Source organism: Nycticebus coucang, chromosome 20 (genome assembly GCF_027406575.1).
Source record: "Nycticebus coucang isolate mNycCou1 chromosome 20, mNycCou1.pri, whole genome shotgun sequence".
NCBI lineage: Eukaryota > Metazoa > Chordata > Mammalia > Primates > Lorisidae > Nycticebus > Nycticebus coucang.
In genome coordinates, this window is record NC_069799.1 from 43,924,577 (window position 1) to 43,939,904 (window position 15,328).

At 37.4% G+C, this 15,328-nt stretch overlaps 1 protein-coding gene across 6 annotated transcripts in view; it reads left to right on the forward strand.

The window, feature by feature from the left end:
* The window catches only part of ARHGAP12 (Rho GTPase activating protein 12), a 123,923-nt gene that overhangs the window by 59,417 nt on the left and 49,178 nt on the right, over positions 1-15,328 (forward strand). For all 6 annotated transcript variants that reach the window (XM_053572081.1, XM_053572084.1, XM_053572085.1 and 3 more), the window contains exon 4: positions 11,229-11,489. In XM_053572081.1, coding sequence (XP_053428056.1) covers positions 11,229-11,489 — 261 coding nt within the window. The remainder of the gene's footprint in view (positions 1-11,228; positions 11,490-15,328) is intronic.

The window sequence follows — 15,328 nt, forward strand, 5'->3', positions numbered from 1 at the left end:
AATTTCTTAATCTACTGTACAGACTGGGGAAGCAGTTACTGAGGAAAAAAAGAATCATCAGAGTCTGCTTGAGGGCTTGAGAGAGGGTTTTTGGTTTGCTATTTGTTTCCAGACTTTGAGAATGCAGGATGCTTAAGACATACTCTTGTTCTTAACGCCTAAGGGATTTACAGTTCACTGGGAGAGACAGAAAAATAATAATGAATTATAATGTAGTGTGATGGAGGCAGTCGTACAGGTGAGTACACATGCTGGAGATGGGTGCTGGCCGCTGCAGCAGCCTCTAGCCATGTGCGGTTATGAGCACTTGAGTGTGGCTGCTGAGACTGAAGAATTCAGCTTTTCATTTTATTTCATTTTAATTAATACAAGTTAAAAATTTTAAACTGATAACTGGATTTACTTATTGGGAAACTTTTGAAAATGTTTGGAATAATTCGGATACGTGAATCTACTTTTTCAACTGTAAATTTTAAGAAATCTTTAATACAGATCAAGTATTTCTGATGAAAATTTAGGATCTGAATTGTGATGTGCTATAAAATACATACTAGAGTTTGAAGACAGTCCAAAAATATAAAATATGCCAATAATGTTTGTGTTGATTATATGGTGAAATGATAATTTGGATGTGTTAGGTTAAATATATTACTATAATTTATTTTATCTGTTTTGTTTTTTTTAAAACCTTTTTAACATGGCTACTAGGAACTTTAAAGAAAATTAAATTTTAAATTATACCTGGCTCAGGTCATACTTTTGTTAAACAGTGCTGTTCTATTTTTTTTTTTTTTTTTTAACCATCAGGATCAATTTTATTTATTTATTTATTTATTTTTGTTGTTTATTAAATCATAGCTGTGTACATTGATATGATCATGGGGCATCATTCACTAGCTTCACAGATTTACCAAGTTTCACATATACCCTTGTAAGATGCACCGCTGGTGTAATCCCACCAATCCCCTTCCCTCTATGAATCCTGCCTCTGGGGAACAGGGTAGCATTTCAAAGAGTTTGTCAGCTCTTTGTGGTTTGAATGTGATTTGCCGATTTGTGGTTGGGGATGGAATATCTCAGAGGGATAATGTAAAGATTTAAAAGTAGTAGAAAAATAGGATGTCACTAATGGTAAAACTGGGGTAGATATTGGGAGCTTGGGGCAGAGAACATAAGGAGAATGGCAGCGAGTGAGGCAGAAAAGATTGAGTCAGGAGTTTTAGGAGCCTTAAGTTGTTATGATGTTTAAACTTTTTCTATAGTTATTGAGATTTTCATTGATATATGTATATATTTTAAGCAGATGATTAACAAGATCAGACTTGCGCTTTTAGAGAGTAACTACTGTTGTTATGGAAGGTCAGTTGGACAAGGCAAAGAAATGGGTGTTAGTAGTTCCCCACAGAGGATTTTAGCCATTCAGTAAGAAAGGCAGCGGCAGGGCATGGTGGCTCTTGCTCGTAGTCCCCACTAGTCAGGAGGCTGAGGCCGGGGAATCACTTGAGCCCAAGAGTTTGACGTTTCAGTGAGCTATGATGACGCCACCACACTCCAGCCCAGGCAATAGAGCAAGATCCTGTTTGGGGGTGTGGGGTGGGGCAGAAAAAACAGATAGTTATTTTGGGATAGGAGAGTACAGAGAATTGGTAGTACCTTTTTCGGGTAGGAGAAGGGACATAGACAACCTTGAGATGCCTGATTGAGTAGTTACCATACTGCTGTTTGAATGGTGACTAAAGTTATGCACGAGCAGTCTAAAGTTATGCGTGAAAGGTGAAGTGAATGTAGTAGATCTCTCAGAATACATGTTTGTAGCTTAAGGAGAGGTGGATGTTTGAGGGAGAAATTTTGGTTTTACTGAAGCAATGGAATTAGGTAAAATTTCCCAGGAGACTAAAAACGGTAGAGAGTTTTACCATATGGATTTCACGATAGCTGGTTTGGTTGTATAAAACTAATTTTCACTCAGGGACATACTGAGTGCATATTTGTGCAGGCTCTGAAAATAGACAAATGAGACAGCCATTTCTGCCTTAGAGAGAATTGAGTTGTAGAAGGAAAGCGGACAAGTGAATCTGAGATTAGAGCTCAGCGTGAGAGCTACAGAGTGGCAAGGCTGGGAGAGGATGCGAAAAACAGTGAGACTGGAAGGTATGGGCTTGATCTTGAAGGGGAAATTGGTCTTTTGTTCCTTTTTGGCAAATCTTTTCCCTGAGATAAGTTTCCTGACCCCCCCCCCCCACCTGTTTATGTGTTGGGCCCTGTCACTGTGCTGTCAGCTCTTATCTATCCACCCTCCAAGTACAGATAGTCATTAACCACCAGTGGTGGTAGTGGCAAGATCGGTTGTCAGTTTGTGGCTGTTTTTGAGGGTTGGTAACACAGGGATGACTTCATCAGCATGTTTGTGGATGGCTTTCTGGAAATAAGCATTTGTCAGACCTCACAGCTTTTTAGCATGGGATCTGATTTATTATCTTCTGTATCAGAGAAGGAAGGAGAAATGGTGACAGACCTGTGATGGTGTCAAAGATGGTAAAAGGAGAGCGTGCAGACACAAACAAGCTGTTGTAATATGGGGGACTGGCAGGTCTTACTGGGTGAATACAAGGTAGCTATCCGTACAGTAGTTGAGTTGCAATAATTACAAAAACTGCCAGAAGAAAATCAGTAAGGAAAATGCTGCATTTCACCATGAAAACTGATACCTATTATGGGTATCACAATACTGAAGTCAGTTACATTTCCATATTGAAAGGCTGCTTTCCATTTCTTTGCCTTATGTAGTCAGGAAGAATAGTAAGGTATTGTATGCGTTTGGAATGCCCTTCACTTCTTTTGGCCCTTCACCACCTAATTTTCCTTTGAAGACCTAGTTACACCTCTGCTGTAAACCTTTTCTTGAATGCCGTGTCTCACCTCTTCTCCCTGTTCAGTGCTGGGATTTTTTGTGCTCCCAGGCATCCTGTACACACTTCATAGCATTCAGCTATGCCGTTGTAGTTTTATACCTGTCTCCTCCTTTTTACTAGGCTGTCCGCTCCTTAAGGACAGGGACTGTCCTATTTCCATCACCTGCCTACCTCATAATTGTTACTTAAATGTTAATTAAATAAGTAAACCATAGAAGATGTCAGTATGTTCTGTAGAGGTTGGAATCGCAATGTAGCCATCCTTTTAAGATACGCACTTTAGAATTTGTAGGGTTTTATATATCAAAATTATTAAATAAAGGGTAGTGTTATGTTTTTAACTAAAATTTGTCTTTAAGTGAAAAGACTGTCAGTTAGAAAGTTACATTTTCAGGTTAAAATTGATATGAAAGTAAACGAATTTGAGTCCTGTTTTAGCTGAGTATTAGCTTATTGGACTGATTTTTATCTTTTTATCCTCTACTGTGTTAACTAGCCCAGTGGTACAATGTTGAACAATTATGGTAAAGCAGAGTTTAGGCAAATTACAAGGGCACATAAATATATTTTTTTGAGCGTGATACTTGAGTAAATTTTTTTCCCCATAAATGTAAATCAAAGGTGTGATTACAGGCTGGAGAGATTTATACTATTCAGTAACATAAATGTAAACCTGTTTTTATAATGAGGTAGATACCTAAGTATTGATAACACTGAATAGCATAGGCTGGTTAAGAAGCAAGAGGTGTAGCTCCTTGGTTAGTATGGATTTCGTCATTCTCTGAAGTGTGTTATAGAAGCAATTCTTGCACTAATGTTAAAAGTAAAAAGAGGACAAATGTTAGTATTTTCGCTTTTAGAAAAGCAAGGATGCAGGTAGAGTCTAAATTTAAAGTTATGTTCTTATATATATGGTTCCCAGTTTTTCCTTTCACTGGGCAACGGGAGGATTATTTTAGTCTATAGATAAAGTGGAACAGGCCAAGGCTTTTTTTAAATAGAAAATTGGGTCGTGTGCAGAGGCACTGGTCCCAATTCAGTTGTTAATTAATGACAGATATAGCCTATACAATTAACTTTGTTTTTTTGCTCTCCTTTTAGAGGGTTTTCTTTTCGGTATGAAAAACTCGTTTATTTTTGTTGGTGACAATTCATGAGCAAGGTTGTTCTTATAAATGCAGTGTTAGAAAACTTATTTGATTTGTAAATTGGAAATACTCAACTTTTGTTGCTTATTCATTTATTTAAACCCCTTTCTTTGACTAATCGGCAGAGTAAGAAGAAACTGGCAGTGTGGACTTAAGAATTGTCTTTATGTTTTTATAATACAAATTTATTGCACCGGGGGACCAGTCTGCCCTATGTCCACTAAGGAAGGTTGAGTTTTGTCAATATCTTTTGAATAATAGTATTCATAAATATCATGTATGGTCTTCACTACTCTTCACCCTCAGTAACTCTTAGATGAGGCTCAAGAATTTTAATAAACAGTATCAGATGATTCTTATATAGATGATTTCTTGATAACCCCTGAAAAAACAATAGTTTATATGGTGTTAACGCTCTTGTTACTTTTATGGGTTCAGTGGAGTAGGCACATACCTATCTTGTCCTGGTTTCTGGTCTTTAATCAAACTCTAAAGGGTGATAATTCTTATTACAATGAAATTGGGAAATAAAGGACGTGGAAAAATGCATGAGAAATACTGTTATGCAGAGAAAACTGATGTTTTAGTTTGTTTTTCTTTAGGTTTTTAAATTTTTTTTTTTTTTGTAGAGACAGAGGTTCACTTTATGGCCCTCAGTAGAGTGCCATGGCATCACACAGCTCACAGCAACCTCCAACTCCTGGGCTTAAGTGATTCTCTTGCCTCAGCCTCCCGAGTTGCTGGGACTACAGGCACCCGCCACAATGCCCAGATTTTTTTTTTTTTTTCTTTTGGTTGCAGTTCAGGTTTGAACCCGCCACCCTCTGTATATGGGGCCGGTGCCTTACTGACTGAGCCACAGGCGCCGCCCAGGTTTTTAAAATTTTTAATTGGAGTTTTACCATATAGTTTTATCTTCTGCTTTTTTTTAATTAAAATTTTTTAATTTACTCATATAAATTTTTTAGCCTCTTGTTAAGGAATCATTCATCGCATTTTCAGGGCTTGTGTGGGATTGCTGCCATCTATTGGATCATAATTTATTCAGTCTTTACTTTGTTGTTAGATGTTTCAAGACTGTTTCTGATTTGTTTCTAGTAAACAACAGTGGAATGGACATCTTTGTTAGGAAAGCATTTTTCTGTATCTAGGATCTTTTTTCTCCTTTATTCAAGGTCCTAAAAACATTTGTAAAGGCTCTTGAAACATACTGCCAAACTGTTTTCCATAAAGGTTCTGTGATAATTAAAGTTACCAGCAGTAAACGAGTTGTTACCTCCCACCTTCACCAGCACTGTTTAAAAAACAGAAAACAATACATTTTTTGCTTTGCTAGACAAAATAGTGCATAGTACTTAACCATCCCTTATTGTAGTGGATATATTTAAAATGAATTTGACTTTTTTTACTTTTTTTAAGTAACACTTTTTTTAACACTTTTTTTTAAGTGTTTTTTTTAATACCAAGAACTTATATTGTCAAGAGTTCTTGAAGAAAATTTGGTGATCCATGGATAGCAATTCCCTTGACTTTTCCCAGTTGTTGGGATAGTTTATAGTAAATATGTACAATTTCTTTTTCCCAGAGATCAAAAGTATTTCACAAATATTGAGGCCTCATGTTCCTGTTCCACATACTTTGGAAGTTGAAGATTTAAGCTGATTTTGAGTATGGAGCTAATTCGTTAAAAAAATACAGTTCTTATTTCTGTGTCAAACTAAATCGTTGTTTACAAGCCTCTTCTATCTGTGTTTCTACTTAGAATTGCTGTTAAATCTCTAGATTTCAGACATAACTTTCATTTTTATTTTTTGGTTTATCAATTTTGAAGGATGCCATCTAACTTTGAAGATTCTCTGATTTAAAAAAAAATTAGGAAACATTCCTTCTCCTTTTTTCTGTCTTTTCAGTGTTTCACGTTTATAATTAAGGTCCATTTCTTGTGTTATTCACACTATCAGTTTATATAGACACAAACCTTTGTCTCTGTCCTGTGCACTAACTTGAGATCGCTAGATTCTGACTTTCCCCTCATTGGACTGATGGCTGCAGACGACCTCCAGGCGCAAAAGGAGTGGCAGGATTCACCTGTTGGTCTCCTTTCTCTCAGGGATTACACTCCTGCCCTCTTTGTTGTCCAGTGCCTTAAATTACTTGTTTCCTGCATTTTATTCACTTTCCTAGTTGTTTATGGCGGGAAGGTAGTCTCAGATCTTCCTGGTTGATAGGTGAAGTTTTTTAAATAACTTTTTAATTGCTGAATCGAAAGATTGTTTCAGAGCCTGTATGCTGAAATCTTTGAATTTGAAACTGTCAAGTTCTTTTGAAATTTTCCTTTTAACTTTCAGCTACCACCTTTTCCTGGTAGATCTACCATTTATGACTTTTCTGCCTCCTTCACTTAGTCTGGTCCTTTAATCACATCAATTGCAATAATAATAATAATAATTGTAATAGTAACAGACATCACTGTGCTAGACCATGTTCTAACTTTAAATCAGTATTCTCATTTTAATTCATAAAGCCACTGCTCAGTATATTTCAGCGTTCTCTTTTCTTCTTCCTCTTACTGTGCACACACACTCCCTTAAGTTATTGGCCCCACCTATATACTGATGACTTTTACATTTGTATTTTTAGCCCTTCTGTACTGAGTCTCCAATATACATATCCAACAATCTTTTAGCATTTCCACTTGGATTTGCAAAAGGCTTGTCAACCTAATACAACCTATATGCTCCTCTCTTTCTATCCTTTTTTTTTTTTTCATCTTGGCAATCTGTAGTAGAACACACATACACAACAAAACGAGCTATAATTTAACCTGATTATTTCCCCGCTTCTCCATTCCTGCTTCCTGTCCTATTGCAGCTCTCTGCATCTGCTGTCTGTACTATTGTACCAGCTTCCGAGTTGTGTCCCTCTAAAATCTGTATTATTTAAAAAATTTAAATCAGAATGTACTTTCTTACTGTAAGTCTTCAGAAGTTCTCTAAATGCCCACTGGATAACATCTGTTCTTTTTAACAAGACTGTCCTTGTTCTGTCACTTGCTTCTCCTCAGTCTTTCTCTTTCTGTTCCTTTACACACTTGAGTCGGCATCGAGACGGTGCTGTGCGGTTTTCCCAGCTCTTGTTCTTGCTGCCTTCTGTCTCCCCAGCTTTAACCTGCTAACTCTTAACGCATTGGTTTCTGAGGCTTAGTCATGTGTTTCCAGGTCTCTTCCTTTTCGCTCCCAGAGTGTCCCCTGTACGTGTAGCTCTAGACTTATGTCTATTATGCATTTAAATCTGTTAGTTTCACTTTACTGTATTACGAGGTCCTGGAAGACATGATATTTTTTCATAAATTGTATTTGTAACCTAAGCACCTAGCTGAGTACATGGTGTTCAACTCCTTTGTAGATAGTTTCTACTTTAAACAGGGATAGGACTGTGCCTCCTTTTTTCCAAACTAGCAACACGGATATTTTCCTAGTGTGTTCTCTCTGTTGCATCTAACCAGTTTCAAGTCCTTAATCTTGCTTTTATTCAGGGATTTGTGTTTGCATACTTTTGTTCATGTTTGTCCATTTGTTCATCCATTCAGCATATTTCGTTAAATACTACTGTGTGCTAGAAAGCGTACTAACTACTGCCTGCTGAATATCACGTTGAATTTATAGCATTTATAGATTAATTTTTGGAGAATCAACATGTTTATAAACTCAAGTTTTCTCATTTAGGAACAAAGGTTTCTCCATTTAAGTTTAATTTTAGGTATCCAAGGAAAGATTTACAGATGTTTGATTTTGTACATTTATTTTAAGGTTTATATGTAAATATTTAACAGTTCTTTTCCTAGTATGAATAAAAATTTTTTTCTATTGTGTTTTTAAATTTGTCATCATTCACATAATTATGAGAAGCTGGTTAGGTGATCATGTATTTGGCCAATTTATTAATCTCTCTTAGTAGCTTTCATGGATTGGGTTTTTAACTATTGGCTATTTTAATGACAATTGGCAGGGGTTTTTTTTCCTTTGTATTTATGAAATTAATTTATTTTTCATGTCTTGGTACATTGGTTAGGACCTCCCATACAGTGTTGAGTAGAAGCGATGATGCTTGGCATTGTAGTATTATTCTTGACTTTAATGAAAGTGCTTCTCATCTGTGTTATTAACTATGATGTTTACCTTAAATATTAATAATTTTAAAAAGTCAGTATTTTTAAATAGGAAACATCATCTGTTTCTTACCAGCTAAGAGTTTTGTCCTGAATCTGTGTTGAATTTTATCAAATGATTTCTTGGTGTCTGTGGAGATGACCACGTTTATCTATAAATCTGAGAAATTATAGTCTGAGATTTCCTAAAGGTAGATTTTCTTAACATCACTGGATTTGATTGGTAATGTTGTGTAGAGATATTTTTGTCTATATAAGAGATATCTTTGTGATGTTCTTTCGTTTAATTCTCTGCTCTTATTTTGGAATTATGCTAACCTTATAGACTGTGCTGAAGGCTGAAGCATTTCAGTTTTTTTAAGTTGGAAAAACTTTAAATGTGAACTGTTTAAACAGTGAGTTGTTCTTAAATATTTAGTAAAATTTGTCCATAGACATGATTTAGAAAATGGCCATTTCTTGGAATCTTTATTTAGTTCTAGTCAAGTATCAGGTATAAAGTAAGACCTCCTTTAATTTTTTTTTTTTTTTTGAGACAGAGTCTCAAACTGTCACCCTGGGTAGAGTACCTTGGCATCACAGCTCACAGCAACCTCAAACTCTTGGGCTTAAGCAATTCTCTTGCCTCAGCTTCCCAAGTAGCTGGTACTAACTACAGGCACCTGCCACAACGCCAGGCTATTTTGTTGTTGTTGTTGCAATTCTCATTGTTTTTAGCTGGCCCAGGCCAGGTTCGAACCCACCAGCTTCAGTGTATGTGGCTGGCGCCCTGCCCACTGAATACGGGCACTGCCTAAATATTTTCTTGATAGGCTTCTAAGAATTGCTATATAGGGCGGCGCCTGTGGCTCAGCGGGTGGGGCGCCGGCCCCATATGCCGAGGGTGGCGAGTTCAAACCCAGCCCCGGCCAAACTGCAACAAAAAAAAATAGCCGGGCGTTGTGGCAGGCGCCTGTAGTCCCAGCTGCTCGGGAGGCTGAGGCAAGAGAATCACGTAAGCCCAAAGATTTGGAGGTTGCTGTGAGCTGTGTGAAGCCACGGCACTCTACCGAGGGCGATAAGGTGAGACTCTGTCTCTACAAAAAAAAAAAAAAAAGAGTTGCTATATAGAATTGTTTATTTGTTAGCAGAATTGTTTTGTCAGAGAAGCATCGTTATGGTTAATTCACTAGGATATGGAATTATTCTGTAGGAGAAATAAATGGATTAACTGCCTCCATGGACAGATACTCTTCATAGAAAAATGTTGTTTGGTGGTAGTCTAAATTTGAAGCTAACATTTTTAGGAAAACAGTATTTTGCATAATTGACTACAGGTACTTGCATAATTATTGTATAAAAAGACCAAAGATTACCATTTTACAAACATGTTTTGTGTTATTCTGTTTTCTCTCTTAAAGTTTATTTTGTGATTTGGACTTACTAAATTAAAATTATTTCTTGGCAGATAACTGTTCTTAGAAGTTGGAAGTACTTTAATTCCATTGAAACTGGTTGAGTCCATTCACATTCTTTTTTTTTTTTTTTTTTTTTTTGTGGTTTTTGGCTGAGGCTGGGTTTGAACCCACCACCTCCAGCATATGGGACTGGCGCCCTATCCCTTTGAGCCACAGGCGCCACCCACATTTTTTTTTTTTAATTTGATACTTTTAAGTATTCATAAAACTCTGGATACATTACCAAAGTAATTGATCTTCTGGATATAACTCTAGAATTTATATGGTAAAGCAGCATTTGTCAACCAGGGACAGTTTTGCTCCGAAGAGGCATTTGACAATATCTGGAGGCTTTTTGGTTGTCATCATGGAGGTGGCTGCGTGCGTGTGTGAGCACTGTCATCTAATGGGTAGTGGCCGGGAAGCTGGTAACTGTCACACTTTGCGCAGGCTGGTATAGCCCTCCCAACAGAGAATCATCTATCAAAATGCCATTTGAGTCGAGGTTGAGAAACTTGTAGAAGGAAGATAGATAAACAAATACCAATGCACAGTATAAACAGGCGTTTTCCCATGTGTGCTTTTTTCTTCAGAGATAAATTGTGTAACTTAATACAGTTTACAGTGTTCTTATGGAAGGGATACAAAGGGTTTGCTCTTGACTGACATCTAGTGAGGCATTTAAAACTAAAAAAGAAAGCTGTTGTTTAAGATTAAATATGTAAATCACAGTTACTGCTAATTCTTTTTTCCCCACCTCTTGGGAAATTCACAAATAAGAACTAAGAAGAGATTAAATGATTTGTTTGTAGCCACTAACAAATTATATTTGAGCTATTATAATAATTTGTTTATACTCACAGAAAAATAATACTTAAGCTAGGGATTTATTTCTTGAAGAAATAGAATGTAGTTAATTCTTAGCTTAAGTATTATTTCCCTTTTATGTTTCACTTACATTCCTAATTTAATATTAAAGCTTAGACTAGTGGTTCTCAACCTTCCTAATGCTGTGGCCGTTTAATACAGTTCTGTGGGTTGTGACCCACAGATTGAGAAACACTGGCTTAGACTATAAAATCTTTTGATAGTTTTCTGAATAAGAGCTTAACCACTTGGTGTGTAAGACTTTTGTATTTTGAAAAATTGCCTAAGATCAAAGAATTTGAGAGCCAAAGAAGACCTTGGTGGGTTAATCCAATTTCCTCATTTACAGAGATTGAAAATTTCAATTTCAGAAAGGTACAGTGATCTTTTCCAAGGTCACACAGCTTGTTCATACCAGATCTTGAACTAGAACTCACAGCTCTTGGCTCCTAGTAAAGAACAAATGTTCTTTCAAGAAAGGAAAATATTAAGCACACTTCGGATTCTATTTGAAGTTTGGGTTTTTTCTCAATCAAACAGTAAGTATTAAAATGGTTAAATCATTATATCCTTAGAGTATATATCCTTGTATGTATGTTTCAAAATTGTATGTTCCATTCATAATTCATCCTGTTTTATTTAATTTAGAAATATTATGCCAGTTTAAAGATGACATTTAAAAATTTCTGTGTCACAGGCAACTACACCTCCGAATCAAGGAAGGCCAGATTCTCCAGTCTATGCTAATTTACAGGAACTGAAAATATCCCAGTCTGCTCTTCCCCCGCTGCCAGGGAGCCCAGCAATTCAGATTAATGGAGAATGGGAAACTCATAAAGATAGTTCAGGGCGCTGTTACTACTACAACAGAGGAACCCAGGAAAGAACCTGGAAACCACCCCGTTGGACTCGGGATGCCAGCATCAGCAAAGATTTCCAAAGTTCAGGAGATCAGGAGGTATGAGTAGTTAAGGAATCAACCTGAAAGTTTCCACATTTTCTCTTTTCTTTTTCAGAAACAAAAGAATTGAATAGGTTTGTTTCTTATTATCAGCAATACTTGAATTTCTAAGATACTGAGTTCTTTCTAAGCTTTATTGTATTAATAATGTCATAATCTCTTACTAATGCACAGCGGCTAACCTTGTAGCATGCTTACTAGTTCCAGAACTGGATTAAAGTGTCTAGTGCCAGTGCATTTCCTTATGAACTAGAAAATACTAATTCCATTATTATTGCATGAGCCAGTGACATCTTTTAAAAAAGAAGGAAAGAGGGCGGCGCCTGTGGCTCAAGGAGTAGGGCGCAGTCCCATATGCCAGAGGTGGTGGGTTCAAACCCAGCCCCGGCCAAAAATCACAAAAAAAAAAAAAAAAAAAGGAAAGAAAATGTATGATGTGACCTAGCCAATTAAATAGAGGCAGAATTATTTATTTAAAACAGATACTTTTGTCTGTTGGCTTAGGATAGCTACCAAGCTGCTTCTCAATTTTTCCTCTTTGTCAGTCAGAGGTTCAAGACCAGTTTTTTATTTATATGTTAGGGAAATAATTATAATTCCTTTGCTATAATTAGATCACCCTGTAAGTCTGACAATTCACTTTAAAAATCATTATTTGGGGGGACAGCTCTGGTGGCTCACATCTGTAATCACAGCACTGTGGGAGGATCATTTGAGGTCAGGAGTTACAGACCAGCCTAAGTAAGAAAGACCAAGACCCCTCTCTATAAAAAATAGAAAAATTAACCAGCAGTGATGGTGCACACCTGTAGTTCCAGCTACTTGAGAGGCTGATACAGGTGGGTTGCTTGAGCCCAGGAGAGGAGTTTGAGGTTGAAATTAGCTATGATGCCATTGCACTTTAGCCAGGGCAATAGAGCAAGACTCTGTCCACCCCACCTCCCAACCCCCCACCCCTCAAATTATTATTTTCTCTAACAAGTGTTGATTGATTACCTCCCTCTGGTTTTATCCCCTTCCATCTCTTGCAAGATGGAACAGTGAATTGACCAGCTAGAACTTGAAACACTCTTCCCAGTGGTGTGATGAGACCAGGGGGCTATTTAGGATGTGCAGGAGAAACTTAGGAGTGAAGTCCTGCTGTTGATAGACTGGAGGCCTCCACCTGCATAGGGCACCCTGCTTTTACAGAAGGCAGCTACTTTGTACAGATAAAGGCAGAGCTTCAAGTAGATAGGAACTGGAAAAATTAGGTAACACATCCTGGGTTTAGCAGACCCTGAAAGTTTTTTTGTAGTTAATAACTCTCCCCTTCTTATTCTTCAAGTGTTTATTTATAGCTTTGGTTCGGTGGTAACTTGTACTTTAGCGTTCAAGTCAGAACCAAAAATAGAGAAATTGTTCATGTTTAACTGTTATAGGAAAGTTAGGAAAATTTTATTTGAATTGTACGTACAGAAGATTAAAACATTTTTTCCTATGCATCAATAATAAAGTAAAATCTTATAATTTGGGAGAATTAAGAAAAAAGATTAAATTATAGACTAAAGTATACACAGGGACGTTTAACTTGTTTCTTAGCTTTCTGTTTTAATAAGTAGACAAGTGATTTGTATATGTGTTCTTAGTTTACACTACTAGTCTCTGTACAGATTGTATAAAAATTAATATTTCCAAATTGGCTGGAGCGTATCATCCAGTAACTTGCTGAGAAAAGTTATGTATGGGAGGTAAAAGTGAGACTTTGTGTGTGTATGAAAATATCTGTAGTCTCTCTTACAGGTAATTGGTAGTCAGCATGCCTGGATATAGAATTCTAGGTTAGAAATAATTTTTTCTCACCATTGCAAGGTATTTTGAACTTCCCTTTAATGGGGATCTGGTCAGCTGCTTGTTGTGAAGTCTCCAGTGATAAAACCCTTGGGTCTTTTCCGTCTCCATGGAAGTCTTTGTTAGATCTTCTCCCTAGAAGGTAAGGGCTGCCCAAGTCTTGGTGTTGGCAGTTTGCATTTGGTCCCCATACTTCCTTCTTTCTGATGGTACCCATGTCCCAGTGGTGTCTATTGTCCCCCAATTCAGATTCTTACTGTTTTCCCTTCAGGAAGAAGGGTATCCTGGTGATTTTAGTCCTCCTTAATTAGCACTCCCACTTTCATCCCCCAGTTCCAGAGGCATCTAATACCATCAATTCCTGAGCTACTTGCAGATTCTGCTCTGAAAACTTGGTAGGATTCATCTTCGCCCGACTTTTCCTCTACCCTCACTAGGCAAGCTTAGATTCTGCTTTCTTCGGGATAGTTCAGTTTTTTATTCATGTCCTTGATTGTTGTCTCTTTCTGTGTTCTTGTTTTTGTAATTTTACATCTTTTTAACCATATTTCACTTCTGTTATTTTAGTGGGGAGCAAGTATTCATTCTTCTATCTCAACCCAGAAGCTTATTACTGTAATCTTTTTTTCCTTTTTCTCAACATTGTCCAGACATCTGAGGCATGTTATCTTAATCTTCCATTGTAACTCAGAAGCTTATTATTTTAAATGGTTGCCCTAGAACACTGGTGATTAACTGGGAGTGTTTTTGCCGTCCAGGGCAGTGTGAAGACTTTCTGGTTGTCATAGTGGGGGGAGTGCTAGTGACATCTAGTGGGCAGAGGCCAGAAGCTCTCCACAACAGAGAATGGTCTGTCTATCCCTAAATGTCAACAGTGCTGCTTTTGAGAACACCTGCCTGAGGAATTTATTTTTATTTTTTAGAGTCAGGGTCTCATGTTGCCCAGGTTGGATTGCAGTAGTTCATTACGGACATAGTCACAGAACAGTGTATCCTGGAACTCCTGGGCTCAAGCAGTCCTCTTGCCTCAGCGGCCTGAGTAGCTGAGACTGCAGGTGTGCAGCATTATCCTGGCTTTAACATGCATAGTCTGTCTATGCAAGGTCTACGGTTAAACAGTATCCTCTTCCGTCTCCAAGCCGCTCGCTCGGGAGCTGTATGTGCTGCTGTTGTTATATATTTAGTTCTATTTTTAGCCTCCTTTAAGAGTGCATGACTCTTAAAGTTAATCCTCATTTTTACCACCTACTTTTCTCACATTTTCTTCACTTTCTTTTCCCACTTTTTTTTTTTTTGTGTGTGTGTGTGTGTCAAGTATATGCTCTTTTTTTTTTCTTTTGAGGCAGAGTCTCACTCAGTTGTCCCTGTAGCATCGTAGCTCACAGCAACCTCAAACTCTTGGGCCCAAGCGATTCGCTTGCCTCAGCCTCCCAAGTAGTTAGGATTACAGCCACCCGCCACAGCGCCCCGCTATTTGTAGAGATGGCATCTCACTCTTGCTCAGGCTGTCCTCGAACTGGTAAGCTCAGACAGTCCACCTGCCTCAGCCTCCCACCACACCCGGCCTTCAAGTATATGCTTTTAAATTCATTCATGAGAGTTCATTAGTAATATAATCTTGTTTCTTTATTTTGCTTTTATCTTTGAAGAATATTAAAGATTTCAGTCTCATTTTCTGGCTTTGTTGATGCTTCAAATTCAAATGTCAGTCTGATTGTCTTTCAGGGTAGTTAGTCTCTTCTTATTTGGCAACTTTTAAGATCTCGAGTCTATACTAACATGATGTGACTGGGTGAAGATATCTTTTTTATTTCCTGCCAGGGTTTTGTTGGGACTTTTGAATATGAAGAGTCCAGTCTTTGATCAGTTCTAGAAAATTCTTAGCCGTTACCTATACATAGACTGTGCCCCATTTTCTCTTTCCTCTTATTCTAGAACTTTGATGAGATGAATGTTTAATCTTACCCTGTTCATCTAAATCTATATCTTTCTGTGCCTCAGTCTAA